Consider the following 18,525-nt stretch of genomic DNA (forward strand, 5'->3'; position numbering starts at 1 on the left):
CAAAACGGGGTTTTTGTGCAAAAAAAAAAAAATCCACCCTGCTTCTTTTTGCACAAAACACTCTTGCACAAAAAGAAATGGCAGAAAATATGCTATGAGTCCCTCATTTGCAAATTTTCTGCCGGAAGAACTGGCAGTGTAGACTATCTGGGTAAGATGGAATAATGGGTCCCAAAGGTTCCATGAGAGTGAGAGATATATGTTAGCTGGGTTATTACTAAGGGTCCATTTTGGTCAATTTATTATCATAGGATTTTAAAAATAGTAAATTTTATTATTTCAGCCAGACGCAAAAAGGAGCTGTGGGGAGATTGCAAGGCCATTGTGTGCGTGTGGAGGTGCAGCACTGCAACCCTCACTCCGGCAGTGTTACAGGCAACAGTGTTGCCTTCAGAGATGGATGGCCACAGAAAGCAGCAGCTGTTGGACAGGAGCCTAGCTCTGAAGGCAGAGCTGCTGCTAGCAGCAGCACAGCAGTAAGGATGGCATGGTATGCTATTACCACTGTAACTGCTGTGTTGTTGTCTGCAGTTTGGCCCTCAGTTAGCAGACTTTGGTTTCCCCCTTAAAACTGGTGTAGCGTAAGGTAAAAGCCCACAAAAGACCAGCCCACAAAAGACCACCTTCTTCCTGGTCATAAATTAGGTAGGGCCTTAGTTATTAGTAAGTAGCTGAGCCTAGAAGCTGAGTGAAAAGTGCCCAGCTAATGACAATAATAAAATCCAGCTCTGCAGGGATATAAGGGCTTGAGTAGTGGCTGGCTGACTAGAAGGTTCAAATGAAGGAAGTAGCAGTATTTTGTTTTAGCCTTATCTAAGTGGAATCATTGAAATGTAGCCCCATCTCCACAGGCTGCTGGTGTGGAAAACCAGCACAGTGAAAAGGTATTATTTCATAAATGCTCCAAAATCAAGACTTTTTTAATGTAAGAAACACTGATCACCTGATAGTCTCCTTATAAAAGCTTCAGAAAGATCAGCTTGTGTGTTTTGCAAGGTCCCCCCATTTGTAACTTTGGAAGCTCACAGCCTTACACCCAGCAAAACACAGTAAAGACTAAGAACCCCAAAGGACAAGAGGGACAGACACTGAGGGCAGGATGGGGCTGGGCTATGCGGTAGGACATGCTCCCACAGCCCTGCCCCCGGATTGGTCTCGTCCGCTGCCTTTGCGGCGTGGCCCCACCCTCTCCAGGCAGAGTGAAGGTCGGTCACCCTCATGACTAGGAATGGGGGGGGCGATAGCGCTCCCTCTTCCGATTGGTGGGTTCGGGCGGCGGATTCGGTGGCCTGGATTGGCTGAGCCTCTCCCGAGGCGGGCAAATAGGCCGCGTTGTGATTGGCCACGCAGCGCGGGGCCGCTATAAAAGGCTCGGCGGGGTGCTTGCCGTGGGTGTGTGTGCGCGCAGCTGCGGCGAGAACATGGCGGCGGTGAAGGCCGTGTGCGTGCTGCAGGGGGAGGGCGCGGTGAAGGGCGTCATCAACTTCGAGCAGCAGGTCAGGCCGGGGAGGGGGTGTGGGCGGGGTCGGCCCCGCTGGGGAGGGGGAGGGGGAGGAGTCAGTCCCCCCGGTGGCAGCCCAGCGGCTCCCCCCCCCCCCCCCCCCGTGGCAGCTCAGCCCCGGGGTCTGGGGGAGCGGCTGGAAGTGCCGAGTCACGGCGGGCGGGGCCGGGCGCTGAGGTCGCTGCCGGGGGGGGGGGCTCGAGAGGCGCAGGCGGCGCTGCGGAGCCGGGCGGGCGGGGCGCGCTCCAGCTCCCGGCGCAGCAGCACGAGAGGCTGGTTCCAAAGTACAAATCCCGCCCGCTCCCCTCGAGCGGCGGCGGCAGGGAGCTCGGCTGGGGGGGGAAACGGTCTGGGAGCCTGGACTGCCCGGGTGGCAGGGCAGGGGGCTCCTTGGGTCGGGTCTCAGCTCCTCCACCCATGTGGCCAAGCCTGCCCCTCCAAATGGCTTTTTCAGGCGCCAGTCCCAGGCTGCTTGGGATCAGTGGGGACCGAGCCCAAGGTCTGCTCTGCCCTAGAGAGCTGAGCTGCTGGTGACCGCATTGACTAAAGCCCAAATGTGGGTGCTGGCTGGCTTACGGCTCGGCCCTGTTGTCACTAGCACTGGCATAATACATCCTGTGGCAGTGGTTCCCAAACTTTTTGGCATCACGCCCCCTTCTTGATTTTTGGGGAAAGGCTCAGGCCCCAGCAAAACTTGTTGAGCAAAAAAAGGAACTGACTGGGGCAGAAAAACTTTGGGGGGGGGGGGGGTCACCTCATGCACCATTGGAATTTCTTCATGCCCCCAGTTTGGGAACCCATGTCCTACAGGCTGCAATGGTCTGTCTTCTGGAAGACTTAGCAAAGTCTTCTGTGTATAAGGGACAGTGTTGGTAGGACTGACTCAGCTTGCCTGTGTACATAGTGGCAACAAAACAGCAATTGAACTTAAGCTTTTATGAAGCTGCTGGAGGGCTGTGTTCTTAACTAGCAATTGCACAAGTTGTGGATAGTTTAGAGCTGCTCTGACTGAAGTGTCTTCTGGGTTGAACTAAAGGTAACCTGGGAAAACTAAAGGTAACCTGGGAAAAGGTAATAGTAAATGAACATACACAAGGATTTTGTGTTGGTGAGTTTTACTTGTGTTGGTGAAGGCATGTGTTACCCATCAGTTTTACTCAAGTAGTAATATGCATAGCAGTAGTTCCTGGTAAAGGGAGGCAGCCACTTAAAACTGCATGACAAATGTAGTTTCATAACTGACATCTTAAGCTAAGAGACTTGTGGGAGGAGTGACTTTCATTGGCCCCACTTCTGTTGATGAGACTAGGTTTTAGACCACTTAGCTCTTCTGCAGGTCTGGGAATGGTGACAGCAAAATGCAAAGTGAAACAAATTGGTTAGTATTAGGTATGTGAAGGGTTAACTGGTGGGGGCTGCTCCAGCACATATGGGCTGATCCAGTCAGGGCCTAGCTAGAGCAGCCCTTTGCCTGTGGCATGGGGCTGCTCTGGCCTGGGTGTGCCACAGGTTGAGGTGGTGGAATAGCCTCCCGCCCACCTGTTTAATTGGTTAACCAGTTAACTAATTAAACAGGATTTTACTTCTCTAGTGAGCATACATTGTAAAGGACTATTTGTGGTGGTGTGCCCTGTTAATGCCACTGCATTCATTAGGCAAAAGTGAGAATGGGCTTTTCTGCTGTCTGTTCAGTCCATTATTTTTAAGGTTCACAAAGTAATGATTTTAAACTCCTAGGCTCACTTTTTGAAAATGTTCGGCAGGTTTAAAGCAGTTAAGCAGTAGTCAGTACCATGGAAAATCTCTATTGGACAGCATTCTCTGTAACTCTTGCCTTCAGTCATTACCAAATGTAGCACCTGGGTAGACCCTAAATTTGCCTGCAGATAGGCAGTTTAGTAAACTTCTGTCTAAAGAGGGATGGAAACAGAAGATGATACAAAGGTTGACATCTTTTACCTAACTCAAGAATAAACTGAGGCTAATTAAGATTACTTCTGTGCTAAGGATGAGGAAATCACAGTATTTATACTACAAGGTGAAGAGTTTAAAAATACCTTACTTCAATTTAAGGCATGAAATTGCACACACTCCCTTGAAGGCATGTGGCTCTTGACAAGGGTCTCAAAATATTGATGCCAAAATAACTTTCTTAATCCCACAGAATAATTACTGTTTGTTAAATAGCAGGGGTCAGTAACCTACAGTAGGTGTGACATGAGCCCATTTTGAATGGCATGCACAATAGGAACTTTCCTGGAAGTGGCTGGAGTCTTGTGGCTGCCATGCAGCTGCAGCACCAGCTTCCTGCTGGAAGGGCAAGGAGCAGGGAGGCAGGGGACTAGGGTGGCCCAGCAAGCAGAGCAGGTGGCATGACCTGTACTGGGCTCTGTCCTTGGAGCTGCCCCTGCACAGCCTGGGTGTGCAGCTCCCAGGAGCTAAGGAGTTAACTCCCTCTCACTACAGGCTCTGCTCTGGGACAGGGCTGGAGCTGCTCTGCAGATCTGAGGCTTGGGTGGCTGGTGACAAGCTGCTGCCACCTTTGTGGGATGGCAGGGTCCTGGCTGTGCTGCTCCTCGTGGGGTGTGTGCATGGGTGGGGTTCCCCTTCCCCAGTGCCCCACAGTGCCTACCTGGACTAGAACCTGCCCACAGGCTCTACCTGCCCTAGCCCCAGAGCAGCAGCCTTCATGTGAAAGGTGAGCCTTAGCAAAGGGCTGAGCCAGGCAGGGAAGTGACTCTCATCTACCCCCTCCCCACCCATGGGGGGTAGGAGGGATGAAGGAGAATGGGAGGGGATGAGGTATTGGGTCATCACGGTGCTATGAGGAGCAAAGCTGGAGCAGAGGGAAGATGTGAGGGGGATACAATTTTACTTAGCAGAAGCTGTGCTTTCCTTTACTCCCCATTTCTTTGCCTCCCTCCCCAACTAGCTGTGTGGCTGAGTTCTTACCCTCTCCCTTTCTGCATTACTTCCCCCAACCCCCCCCCCATCCCCACCACACCCACCTCTCCTGCCATCAGACTCTCCTAGACCCTACCCTCCTTTACCCATCCTGTACCTCACTTCCTGCCCAGATCTTGCATCCCTATTCAACTTACTGGCACCCCTGTCCTGCACTAGGGGGGCACAGGCCCCAGGTGCCTGGCAACCTCAAATGGTTGGGGACCACTGCTCTACAAGTCCTGAATTATTAGACTAACACAACCATTTTTCTCATTTGAAGGGTACTGGACCGGTATCACTCTCGGGAACTATTGAAGGTTTGACTGAAGGAAAACATGGTTTCCATGTCCATGAATTTGGAGACAACACAAATGGTAGGGTTCATGTCTAGGCTCTGTTGCTGTAGCTAAATTGCATTCTGATACCTCAAGTTTATGGCACTTGACATCAGGTTGCCCTTAATGCCATGTTTTGCAGTCCTATAAAACTACTGTAGTGAGATTCATAGCTGGAATCTCTTTTGGGTATACTCAGTTTGTGTCCCTAAATGAGAGGAAAGCAATATAAAATGAAGGTCTATCAGGTGAGTCGCTGATAGCAGTGTCTCACTTTGAGAAAATGATGGTATACAGGCAGTCCCAGGGATACGTACAAGATAGGGACTGTAGGTTTGTTCTTAAGTTGAATCTGTGTGTAAGTCGGAACTGGCGTCCAGATTCAGCCGCTGCTGAAACTGACTGCCAGTTCTGACTTGCATACAGATTCAACTTAAGAACCCCAAGCTTCCCCAAGTCAGCTGCTGCTGAAACTGATCAGCACTGATTCCAGGAAGCCTGGGGCAGAGCAACTCTGCCTCGGGCTTCCTGTAGTCAGTGCTGGTCAGTTTCAGCAGCGGCTGACTTGGGGAGGCCTGGGGCAGAGCTGCTCGGTTGCTGCCGGGTTGGTCCAGTAGTGCCCAGAGCGGCGCTGCAGGACCAATCGGCAGCGCCCCAGCTGCTCTGCTCCAGGGTCCAAAACAAAAGCCTGGTCTGCTGGGGGGGGGGGAGAGGCACACTAGCCGTGCCCCCCCAGCAGACCAGGGACACCAGGAGCAGAGCCGCAGCAGCAGCGGGGTGCCGCGCCTATGAGGCTTTGCTCTGGCAAAGTCTCAGAGGCGCGGGACCCCCTCGCGGCTGCGGCTTCAGTCCCGGTGCCTGTGGTCTGCTGGGGACTGTCCTCAGCAGACCACAGGCACCGGGACTGAAGCGGCAGCAGCGGCGGGTTCCCGTGCTTGAGGCTTTGCCAGAGCAAAGCCTCAGAAGCGCAGGAACCTGCCCGGTGCCCCTGGTCTGCTGGAGATGGTCCCCAGCAGACCAGGGGCACCAGAGCAGCTTACGAACGGGGCTTTCTCGCCCTGGAGCTCGCAGGTAGCAATCCGCTACCTCGACCTCCGGGGCGAGAGAGCCCCGTTCGTAAGTGCGGATCCAACGTAAGTCGGATCTGCGTAAGTCGGGGACTGCCTGTATGACCACTGTATCTGAGCTAGTACTCAAATGCAGCTTTAATCTGAAAGCAAATAGGCAATGGAATGTAACAACTTGAGGCCAGCTAGTTCAAATTTGGTCTCTGCTCGCTACTGGGTGGATAGACTTTCAAAGTGTCATCTTAAGCTGAAGCTAAGGGTTGGCTCACTAGCAATTCCATTTTACATATATAGGTAGGTCACTCTAGTCAGGACAGCCTTTCTCATGCTTGACACATGAATAAAGAACTCTAAAAGGTCTCGAAGCATCTCTTGCAAATAAACTCCAGTAGGTGTTCAGGGTAAGTGTCACCTTTGAGTGGAAAGTGTCACATCTTTCTTCACTCAATAACTATTTCCTGTGTTAATAATATAAGGTGTCTTGCTGGCCAACAGAACTTAAATCATGCATCTGAAAGAATATTCAGTTCTCTATAGCTTTGTACTGAAGATTGTAATTGTTACAGGATGTACCAGTGCAGGTGCTCACTTCAATCCTCATGGCAAAAAACATGGTGGACCACAAGATCAAGAGAGGTGAACATAAGTATTTAAATTTTTTCCTTTTTTTAATGTAATCTCCTCTAGCAGCAACTGATGTGACCAGTTTCTCAACACCAGCTGGGCCCCCCCTTGAAATTGCTGTAAAGTTCACTCTCTGCCATTGGCCTTCTCCGGCTTCAGCCACTGCAGTCCACTGTACAGTGGGGAACCCTGAGTAGGAGTGTTTCTGGGGAGGGGGGCATTGGGAGATAAAGACGACATTAGGGATATGATCCCCTGCCTCTGATAGGGGAAGCGACAAGGTGGGGGAGCAGGCGCTGGTGGGAAACCGCTTAAAAGCCGGTTCCCCAGCACCATCTCCGCAGGGGGCAGCAGAGAGGGAGGCACAGCAGGGACTGAAGTAGTCTCCAGTTGTACTGCTTCTGCTGTGATTCTGCTCTTGAAATGTACACAAGCCCCAGTGGGGCTCATGTACATGTCAAAGGCTCAGGTGCCTCCTGCGCTACTTGTGGGGCTTCCCAGCAGGGCTCTTGCTCCAGTTCAAAAGTGGAAATCCTATTGACTATTCAATTAATCTAAATTTAACATCCCTAGAAAGCATAGTGGGGATTCCAGGAATTCATCTGCAGGAGTATATGTCCCTGCCAGTTATCAGGGTTGATCATGCACTATGGGTATTTTGCACTGTACAAATTTGCTGAGGGGTATCATGTAAATTGTGTAGCCACACCCTGCACTTGAACTAGCTTACATCAATCTCTAGTCCAGAAAATGCTAAACTGAACTCCTAGATCTTTCTAAACGTGAGTGGGAAGTGAGTATTGCAGTTAGTTGCTTTATAGCTCTGGCTAACACTCAAGAAATTTCAGAGTCCTAATTGTTATGGTGTATGATGTCCTTGTGAATAACTGACAAATGACACCTCTGGTACTTGAGAGCAGTGCCTCTATTCAGAATTGGCACTGTGGACTTGAGGAAAATTTTTGTAATGATGGCAAGTGGAATGAAGCAAAAAGTAAAGGTGTTAGGCTAATGTCAGCATTCACAAGTGATTGGACTTCAGCACTGTGACAGGTGTTCCAAGTAGCAAACATTTATTGCATGTTGAGGCCTAATTTGTGATATTGTGCTGTTAATCATATTGGTCAAATCCTTCACTTTGGATGTATAGTAAATGTGATCACTAATTGCAAGTGTTTAAACAATGTCTAGTAATATCCCAAATCAACTTCTAGCAAAAACAGCTACACCATAAGCAAGGCTATGATTGTCTGAAGTAGTTTGGCTTGTCTTTATTTGACTCCAGTTCTGAACTAGAGCAAAATTGCAAGCACGTTTGGCTTAAATGTTAGAGTTAAGATGCTACTTCTGGCAGAAGCTGGTGTGATTACAAGTGCTGGATGTTGTATGAATAGTTTTTTTGTAAGCATCTTTAGAAAAGGTTACAACTGGAGTGTCTGAAGAATTATACTTTTGAGCCTTCCTTGAGTATCTAGTGTAGCAGTGAACTTAAGGACCATTTAAACAAACAAACCTTCGAGAGGTTTCTTTGGGGAGAAACTAGCATAGCAATTTTAAAATTGCTTTCATGCCTCTACAGTGCTAATTAGTAATTTTCAGCAAAAAGCATGGGGGGGGAGTAAGAGAATGGTGAACTATTGACTTAGAGATTTTTTTTGTCACTTTAAAAGCTTTGGACAGCAGCTAATACCAAAATACCAGATCAGAAGAACTAGTCAGAATAGATTCACCTGTTTCCATATTCTGTTAACATAGATCTCCATATTTTTAAATCCTTGGGTAACTAGAGTAAGCAAAACTTTCCTTGCCTATAGTTTATTTTGTGATTCATAAGATACAGATGTCTCAAAATACAGGCAATTATGCTACTACAAGCAGAATACAGTCAAACGCTAACCATCTCAATTGATATTTGGCCATACTGAATTATATACATGACTGATGTAAATCATACACAAAGTATCCCATAGTTTTTCTCTGGGAATCCTAATTCTTCTGGAAAATCCTGGACTTTAAAGAACAAACAAATTTACCTCCCTCCACTCTTTGGATGCGTGTCTCCCATTTTGAGAATTGGAAGGTGGAAACACATTCTGGGGAGAATGTTCCACAGTATGACAGCCTGGAAAATGCCAAATAAGGTCACTTCTCATAGCATAGCAAATCAGTGGTCCCTTTATTATATATAGATCAGTGAAGAGCCTGCATATTTTCCCCCCTCTTGACAGCTTCTTTTGATTCAGATAATACAGCTGTGTGATATGGCATCAAAAGCTTTAAAGTGTGGATAGAATCTGTCATTCTAAGATGTTTCTAGTGTCTGAGTAAGGCAGAACTCAAAGCTGGCTAGTTGAGATGAATAACACGTGAGTAACTGAAAAGTTACCGTATAGTGTGGGCTTGTTAATGTTACCAGGTAGTGAGTTTGACCAAGAAGTTTAATAAAATGGACTATCTCTCTTGGTTAAGCCATATTCCCTCACCCCCAACATCTTCATGTTCAAAACACTAGCTGTGTTTTGTGGCTTCCAGAGCTCTGCTGGGATTGAAGTCAAATTGAATCTCTGCCAATATGTTAACAAGCTTCCCATCCTTCAGTAGCTGACTATTTTTTTTAAATAGTGAGGCCTTAAATTGGAGCAAGAATGGGGTTAGAGGGCATGCTTGTTTGAACTGAAGCAGCAAGCATGATACAAATAACACATTGCTTCTGTATTAAACAAAACCAGGAATCTAACCCCATACCAGTCACTAAATAGAGAAGCTAATACCTTTGCTGGCAAATGATTCAGACTTAATGTCTTAAGACTCATGACTTCTATTTCTGTGCATTCTAGGCATGTTGGAGATCTTGGCAATGTGACTGCTAATAAAGATGGTGTTGCAAAAGTGTCTATTACGGATTCTTTAATTTCTCTTAATGGACCACAGTCTATTATTGGACGCACTATGGTGGTAAGTATCTTATTGTGAGTGAAATCTGGTATAATATACCTGTTCTACAGAATCTAACACTGAAAAAGCCAAACCAAATAAACTGAAGCAGTGAGTCTTAATAGATCCTGTAGTAGTAACTGAACAGTACTATTCATCTAAATTGGGTATCTGAAGACAACCTAAATGTCAACACTAGCATTTCTGAATACTTTAAACCAGGGCTACTCAACTTTGGAAGTCTCAGGGCCACAATGATACTCACAGCACATGCTGAGAGCTGCAACTTAAGTGTGGCTGCATATACTTACGAATATATATATATATGCAACTAGCTTTTCCCATTGACAGGCATGAATACAAAGATTAAGGCAAAACTATACAACACACAGACCCCACTTAAGTCAGTTCTGCTGATATTAATGATTTCCACCCATATGACAGTGCTTAAACTCCTGGACTGTTATTTCTCTTTAACTACTAAAACTCATATCAACAGAAGACCATTATATTGACTACTCTTGTTTTAGTTCCCACCCACAGGCTGTGAGTAGCCCTGCTTTAAACTAATTCTGCAATTAACACAACTTTCTGGGGTTTTGGAATCTTCTGTATAGACTACTGCTGCAATTTTTTTTCTGGCAAGAATCTGGGGTGCCTAAAAGGGACAGTATATCCTGACTTCAGACTGCAGGATACTTTTTAAATTTCATTTAAGTTAGTTCCCTGAATCTTTTGCAGAACTTTTGTGTGAACACATTTCTAATATCAAGCGGTGATGGCTGTGTGTACAGGTCATGCTGAAGGCTGATTTTTTTTTCCAGCCTCAAACTCTTAAGCTGTCCCATGTTATTGATTCTAGAACATTTGCATTGATTCTTTTGCACAAACTGAGTTAGCTGTCTGCAGTGCCAAAACTTGAAGCTTCATTTTAAAATGAGACCTGGCCAATGATGTATGGGTTGCATAATGAAAGGAAGGCTTATGTGAGGGAAAGATACTAGCCTTAAAGGGGAAGCTTAAAATCAGCTTGTGCATCAGGACTGGAAAATCTTGATCTATGTTAAGGGAATAGATGGAAAGAGGCTGTACATGTTGGAGAGCTTAAGCTATAGACATTATCTGACTTCATGATTTGGTGCTAGTTGTCATACAGCCTACTCCAACTTGATTTCAACAAGTGATGCCTTCCTGGCTGACATGACTTTTGGCAGACTTTGACTTACCCATATAGGATCTGCAAACTGTTCCGATCTTTTGTGATTGGCCTAGCTGCTGCATTCATGCGCAACCGTAAGCACAGAACCTCCCTATATTGTAGTGACATTTGGCCTAGACCATTCAGATGTCTTTCCCCACTAGTGGGGGTCAACAGAGCTGCTACACTTACAACATGCACTGAAGAGCAGCAGTGTGCAGTGGTTCAATTTGTGGGCTGAAGGTGTAAAAGGTGCAGAAAGGCTATCAGTACAGTGACTGTTTTGCTGCAGCACAGCATGTACAAATGGATTGACTTGTTCAGACACTTTTGAACAAGTGTCACTGATACAGAATGATCAGGATGCTCATCCACATTGACTACTGAAAGGGACATTGAACAAGTCTGTGTGCTGATCATCGACAGTCATCCTCCTGTTTGAGAATAGTCATGATTTCTGCCTATGAAATCATCCACCACAAACTTTGCTTCAAAGTTTGTGCAATGTGGGTTCCCAAACAACTCAGACATCTATAACTGTCTTTTGAACCAGTATCATGAGGAAGGTGACACGAGTCATATTGTCACTGGTGATGAAACATGGATCCACCACTGAGCTGGAGAGCAAATAGCAGAGATTCTCTCTCCCCCCCCCCCCCCCTTTCAAAGATGCTTTAAGAGGCAGTCATTTTGCCAGTGACCATGATTTGAAGGAGGTGCACACATGGCTTGCTGCCTGGCCAAAAAACACTCTTTGAAGGTATACAAAAGCTTGTGTGATGCTGGACCAAGTGTGAAAATCAGGGGAACTGTTGAAAAATGATACTTATGAGTTCTGTATTGCTGTTGTGGTAATTTTAATAAATACACTTTGGATACTTCTTGACTTACCCTCATAGATCCTGAAACTAGCTCATGCCCTTCATTAGCTTTGGCTTCTTTCCAGCTGTCTCCTGCCAAGTCTCACTCAGTGAGATGTTAAAGGAAACAGTAGACCTGGTGTCTTTGCATTGTTTCCTCTACTTTTAGGTTAACATGTACCCAAACAAATTACCTGAATGCTAGTCTGTCAGTGAAGTATTTGACAAAAGGCACTCAAGCAAGGGTCTAAATATTGACTTAATAGTAAAACTGGATCTGTTTGTAACTAGCATAATTAGTGCTATAACACCTTGCATACTATACCTTTGGAACAAGAACTTTGCATTGAAACTCTTATAATTCAGTTGCATCATGTGTGAAGGCAGTGTAAAATCACCACTGCTTTAGTGGCTTCTATCAGTGTTCAACCAAGCAGAAGTATCTGACTTATTAGCTCAGCACAGTCACTAGCTATAAATGCTTTAACTCCATGATGTCCAACCAGCTCTGGCTAGAGTTCATTATAGCACTTCACACTTATCTGGCCAAATGTGGCTAGTATAGGATACAATCTGCTTTGACTCATTACTGGATATTGAAAATCTGCCTATTGGCTTAAGTCCCTATTATAAGTGGGTGGCTTTTTTTAGTCTTCAGTAGCTTAATGGTGCCAGACTAAGGCTGGCTTTTGGTTTTTTAAATTTGGAGTTAACTTGATGGTAGCAACTTCTTCCAAATAAATGGAGCATACTCTTACAGCCAGTCTAATCTTATGGAAGTACTAGAGTCATAAGTACTCAGGATACATGTCAGGTATAGGGCACTTAACTAATTCTGTGCTGAATATTAAACCTTGCTCTCAATATATCAGGAAGTACTTCTGTTTCCCTCTTGTTGCTGGAGGCACAAGGTCACATCTATACTTACCAGTGGATTGATGCTCCAGAGGTCCATCTTCTGGCATTTGAACATAGCAAGTCTAGTATAGACCTGTAAATCAAACACTGAGGGCAGCTCTAGCTGGGGTTCAGTATTCTTCCTTTTGTAAGTAAGGGAAGCTGACAGGAGCACTTGCTCCCATCAGTTTCCTGCTCTGTGGACAGTGGAAACATGATTATACTACTCCAGCTACATTAATTATGTAGCTGGAGTCAGCTTATCTTAATTTTGACTTCCCACTAGGCCTTAGTGAGGAGGAATTTTACTTACTGTTGTCAACTAGATGGCAAAAGTTTGTGGTATGAAGTAGAATCCAGAGGGAACACTGCAATGTTATCATTTAAGGTGCATGCCTAAAGGTTGACATGTTAATAACTGATTTAACATTTAGTGCTAATCCTGCTTTTTCTCTTTCTAGGTCCATGAGAAAGATGACGACTTGGGTAAAGGGGGAAATGAGGAGAGCTCAAAAACTGGCAATGCTGGTGCTCGTCTGGCTTGTGGTGTTATTGGAATAGCTAAGATCTAAATATAAATTCCACCTAGAGCTACTTAAAGTGGAAGAGTAGGCTACAGCAATGTACATTTCACTAAGCAAATAATTTGGCCTTATTCTGCCAAGAGCTTGCTTTAATCTTACTGCTAACTTTGTCTTGTGGTGTATAAAAAGCAGTAAATGTCCTCAATTTTGTACAATGTGCATACTGCAATTAAATGGAATGTTCAGTATTTCTTGTCAATCTGTTCTAAAGTAATGTGATTAAAACAGATACAACAGGGATAGGGTTTATAGCAACTTGCACATATGCAGTGGCTTTCAGTTCTAAAACCTTAAGATGTAAGAGTAAAGACTGAACACACACACAAACTTAAGTGCAGCTGTTACTCTGGTATCATTCTTTCACAGCACATGCATGATCAGTAGTGCTAGGCTATGCAAAGACACCAGATCCACTGTTTCCTTTAACATCTCACACTGAGTGAGACTTGGTAGGAGACAGCTGGAAAGAAGGCAAAGCTAATGAAGGGCATGAGCTAGTTGCAGGATCCCTATATGGATCCACTCTTTCATATTCCACTTTGAAAGACCATTCAACATTAGATCAATGAAATAGTGAGAAGACTTGTAAAACAGCCTCTAGTGAAAGGAAGAATTATTGAACCAAATTTGCTTGTGCCTGACTACTTATTTGCACCAATACTAAATGGTGACTGACAACTTTAATTTGACAGTCTATGGGTGAGACTTAACCCTGCTTCTAAAGTATGACAAAACACTATCACAGAGCCTGAAATGCACTTAATTTGAGAATAGGGTTTCTTACAAATTAGCTGTGTAGGAAAGGGAAGCAAATGTCATAGCAGCAAGGGCCCCTCCTTGCTACTACAGTTAGAGGTGGTGGTGAAAACAAGGGCAGTAGTTCACACAAAGCCTTACCTGCTTAGCAAAATATAGCATTATGCAGTAATATTTTATATTTGGATACAGACCGGTAAGAACTCTTGCATTAGACTTACTAGTTTAAATAACTTGGTAAGGTATCTTACTAACTCAGCTGGTTTGGCCCAGGGCATGTGGCTAAATGGCAATGCACTTGAATGTATATAGGCACAGCACCCTTGCCACCAGACATTGAAATTTTTTTTTCTCAAGGTAGTTTTTATAGCCTGCTTTATAGCAACCAAACACTTCAAAGGCCCAGTAATTTCTGCCACCTACTAAGGGTTTTTAAATACATGATCTGGAACATGCCTTCACATTGTGAATTCATAATTGAGCTATGGGTACAGTTGGCTGCCCTTTTAGATACCTAGATTACAATTTCATTACAAATAGAATGGCTCTAATGCAAAACTAGAAAATGCATAAGTTTGCTGTATCTTATGAGCCTAAGCAATCAGAAGGTTACTTTGCACACACTTGACTGACTGAGGGTGGTGGTTGCTGGGTTTTAGCATTACTGGAGATTGGACACTTGAAATCATACATGCACCAATAAGGCCTGCTCCTTAAAGCTACAGTTTTGGACACGTAACCAAGATTGAGTTTACTGAAGGAAAGATGACAATACATGGTAAAATTATTGAAGTTAATTTACTAAAGGCAAATGTTATAGTGAGCACTACAGTGGTATAGATCTGGCTTGATCCATGGTGGCAGGGAAACTTACACTTCCACTATCTTACATCAATACAAACTGAGTTACTACTTCTAGAATGGGTTTTTATACAAACTGCCAACTGTTTACTTGCAAAACTACTAATTATTAGATGGAATGACAATTTTATGCTTAAATTTAAGTCCATTAAAATGACCAAGCTATATATATATATATATAAAGGGCACTACAATTATAAGTTTGAATTATTTAGAAAGTTTTTAAATGAAATAACCCACCCTGCTTGCTCTAGCTCACAGGGGAGGGAGGGAATCTCAGCCACGGCTGGTTGCACTGATTTCAGTAACCCCCTACTACAGGCATCTTAGAGGAAAATATTTCAGAAGTGAGCTAAAAATTGAAGCAGTTTAATATTGAAGTAAGCTAACCCAAAGGAGGCAGATTTTACAACTTAATTTTACTGGCATGAAAGAGTATATACTGTGTGATAAATGGCATTATAGGCAACCTGTTAAACTGGTTACAGTGTTTGAAAATGAATACTAAGTGGTGGGAGTATAGAGTGACATCTAATCAGAAATGTAAGCCTTCCATCTCCTTTATGCTTGTCTCCAAGTTTTTTTGGGGGAAAAAAGGATCCAAAGACTGATCATCAGAATCGACAATTATTAACAATTTTAAACAAATACCTGTTCTTGTCTATAAAAAAAAGTTTGGCCCAGCATGGAACTAACATTAAGGATACACAAATTTTAACACATGGAATTTGCGGTGACTACAAATAAGTAAACAGTTTTTTTTCTTTATTCTGCTATTGCAAGAACAAAAATATATGTCCTCTTCCCCCATGTCATCATCCTCCTGTTATCCCCCCACCAAAAAAAAATCCCAACTATGAAAAAAGTATTGATGTAAGAAAGCAGCTGCCCTTCAGTTTAGAAAGGAAAGAAAATATCAACTTTAAAATGCAGAGCACATCTACTCTCAAGGGGAAAAACGTGAACATGGACAAGAGTCATACAAATTTTTCCACTACATATGATAAACTTCAGTTGAACTTGTGTAATATAGGCCTCATTTTCTTGTGCACAGGGTAATCAAGGAGAAAGCTTCCAGATACAGAATTCTTTGGGGTTTTGTGGTTAGTTTCAGATTATTGTTGGTAGCTCCTAAATTGTCTGCATCAAAAGGGCTATTAGATTTAAACACTTGCCCTTTTGTAGTTTATTTTACAAATAATCTGGCAGATGGAGAGAGAACAGTTAAACTTACACAGATACAGGAATGTGTATTCTTCCATTCATTTGATTACACCACCATCAAATGGGCAAAAAGGTTAAGCCTACCTCTTGCTCAAATACAAGAAATAGGTAATGTTAATATAAACAAACAATTGGCTAAACTTGTGTGAAGGAACACAGCATTTTATAAAATCCTTGAATACCCCCACCACCACTTTCCACCCCTCCCCCACTTAAAAAAAATAGGTTAGCATTTTAAATTGGTGATTTGGTGTCTTTGATTTCTCTTCCATCCTCCTTTCCAAAAAGCGTTAATGAATTACAAGTACAAAAGATGCTGAACTGGTGCTTCCCTAGCCCACCACACACACTCTTAATATATTACATTACAAGCAGAGCAGACGATGTTGGAAGTGGTCTGCTTTGTCAGTAAGTATTTTTAAAGATTAATTAGGGCAACATTATAGAACCAATTGAAAAAGAAATAAAACCTTGATTGCATTGCAAACACAAACATTTACCTTTTCAAATAACATTTTAAAACCACTAACCTTTACCTAGTATGGTCAAGTAGATCATTAAAATGCAGCAATCTAAAAATCAAAATAACTATTACAAATAAAAATTTGCTTTTATGAATAGCTACACAAACAAATGTATTTCTTTTTAACAATTATAAACAAAACAGTCTAATTTAGACTCCAGTACAGCATTAACAGTTCAAACTTTAAGATGTTGAACAATCCTTTTCCACTTCAGTGCAGTGTAGGAAGAATAGCACACATTAAAGTTTGTTACGAAAATAGAGTTTATTAAAAACACATCCCTATTGTTTTGAGAAGCTTTCACCGTTACCTTTTCTTAAATTAAAAAAAAAATAGAAAGCACTTCTACTTTTGATTTGTAAACTTTTTAAAGTCAAAACTTTAAAAAAGTTACAGCAAAAATGGATAATATTCATATCTTCAGTATTTTGTGTTATGTTGTTGCTATTTTAAATAGAAGGGAAGCAATCAAATTGCTTACAATTCCCCACAAACTACTGAGGGGTTGTGATATAGCAGAAGCAAATATAATACAGCAATACTGTACAACTCTAAAGCTCTACACTCCAATAAATGTCACTGTCATGTTTTTGACAAATTCCAGTCTCTAGCGAGGAGCCTCTACAACTGAGCTGGTATCCTTTTCGGCTTGCTCAACAGATGAGGTAGCCTCAGATGTTAACTCTTCATCAGCTTTTACACCTCTCGGTTCAGATTCCCCTTTATTAAGTTCTGAAACAATGTCTGCATTTTCCATTTTGCCACTATGAGATTCGTGGTTTTTGTCACCATCTGCCCTGTCTGTCAGCTCGGGTTTTTCCTTTCCTCTATTTTCTTCCTTGTCTCTACGAAACTCCCTATCTCTAGAATCTCTCTCTCTGTCTCGGTGTCCACTGGACCTTCTATTTCTCTCCTCCAAGTCTCTATGTCTATCACGTTCAGGGCTTCTTCTTCCCCATTCTCTCCTTTCACGATTACCAAGTCGCTCATGATCTCTATCATCGTTGCGGTTACCATAGCGCTCACGATCATTTTCTACCCGGTTTCCAAAAGACCTCCTTCCAAACCTTTCTTGGTCTCTATTAGGAGTGAATGTCTGCCTATCATTCCTAAACTGCCTCCCATCTCTATTTTCTTCAGGCCCACCTTGTCCTCCAGCTCCTGGCATCCCGCCAGGCCTGACAAAGTGACCAGGTGGTGGGAAAGGGTTTTTCATTCCATGTGGCGGAGGCATTCCAAAGCTCCCTGGTCCTGGAGGTGGACCTCTGTGCATCATATGGGGAGGCATATGCCGAGGTGGCATCAAGGGAAACCGTTGTAGATGAGGTGGTGGCATTCCTGGAGGTCGCTGGAGTGGTATTAAACCAGGCCGTGCCCCAAGGAGGCCAGTAGATGGTGCCTGTAGCCCAATCACAGGTGCAGGTGGTGTAACCCCTTGAGTACCTGCAAAACCAAAAAAAGCAAATGTTATAAAAAAGACCATAATCTCAGAATCTTATGAAAGTTAACCCAGAACTCTTATTAGTAGGGTTAGACAGTCTGGATAAATCAGAACTGCTTGCATAGTACTTGAATTTTATTGTAATTATTGACCTTGAAATTTAAGTCTCAAATACACATCTGCCACATACTGAACACCGTAAAGGAAAACAGCATTTTTAAACAGAGGTTGTACAGATACATTTGCATTAAACAGAATACTAAAATAGTTAAGCCCTTGTTTTGTTTTTCACACATTTGTCTACCTTCAAAGTCTGGTAGTTACCACCCAACAGGAAAGACTGAAATGGGCAGTTTCTTATCTCCAACTTCCTCACAATTTATTTTATATTCCACATATTTCACAACTGCTGCAGCACCTTCCCTGTTAGCAAGCCTGAAAATTGTAGTTAAGGGTGCAGGAGAGAAGTTAAATTCACATCCAACTGAAAACAAGATTAGAATTTAGGCAGCAGGGAGAGTCTAAGTGAACGTAGGGGACAAGTGTAAAGCGAATGTATGGCCAGAATGGGGGACAGGACAGGAGATTAGATACAACTCACTTTACTTTGTTCTTTTAAGGTGGCCATTGCCTGCTGTTATAATTGGCTGTTACATTACCTTATAGCAGACAGTCTTGGTGCTCTGTTTTTCATTTTAAAGTTTGGTCTCTCTTTGAATGCTGTTCAGGTGTAAAGACAAATGTCTGCAACTTGAGAACACAGGACTAGAGCA

At 43.6% G+C, this 18,525-nt stretch overlaps 2 protein-coding genes across 3 annotated transcripts in view; one reads left to right on the forward strand and one right to left on the reverse strand.

Annotated features, from left to right (window-relative positions):
* The first annotated feature begins 1,337 nt into the window (after positions 1-1,337).
* On the forward strand, positions 1,338-13,134 carry SOD1 (superoxide dismutase 1). The gene is made up of 5 exons (XM_006126060.4): positions 1,338-1,496; positions 4,728-4,821; positions 6,416-6,485; positions 9,311-9,428; positions 12,824-13,134. Exons 1-5 carry the CDS (start codon positions 1,422-1,424, stop codon positions 12,932-12,934), a joined length of 468 nt encoding a protein of 155 aa, XP_006126122.2. The 5' UTR covers positions 1,338-1,421; the 3' UTR covers positions 12,935-13,134.
* A 133-nt stretch (positions 13,135-13,267) lies between these two features.
* The window catches only part of SCAF4 (SR-related CTD associated factor 4), a 72,521-nt gene continuing 67,263 nt past the window's right edge, over positions 13,268-18,525 (reverse strand). For both annotated transcript variants that reach the window (XM_075910686.1, XM_075910691.1), the window contains exon 20: positions 13,268-17,754. In XM_075910686.1, the coding sequence (XP_075766801.1) occupies positions 16,919-17,754 (836 nt within the window). In that variant the 3' untranslated portion in view covers positions 13,268-16,918. The remainder of the gene's footprint in view (positions 17,755-18,525) is intronic.

Source organism: Pelodiscus sinensis, chromosome 1, assembly GCF_049634645.1.
Source record: "Pelodiscus sinensis isolate JC-2024 chromosome 1, ASM4963464v1, whole genome shotgun sequence".
In the NCBI taxonomy this organism is placed as follows: domain Eukaryota; kingdom Metazoa; phylum Chordata; order Testudines; family Trionychidae; genus Pelodiscus; species Pelodiscus sinensis.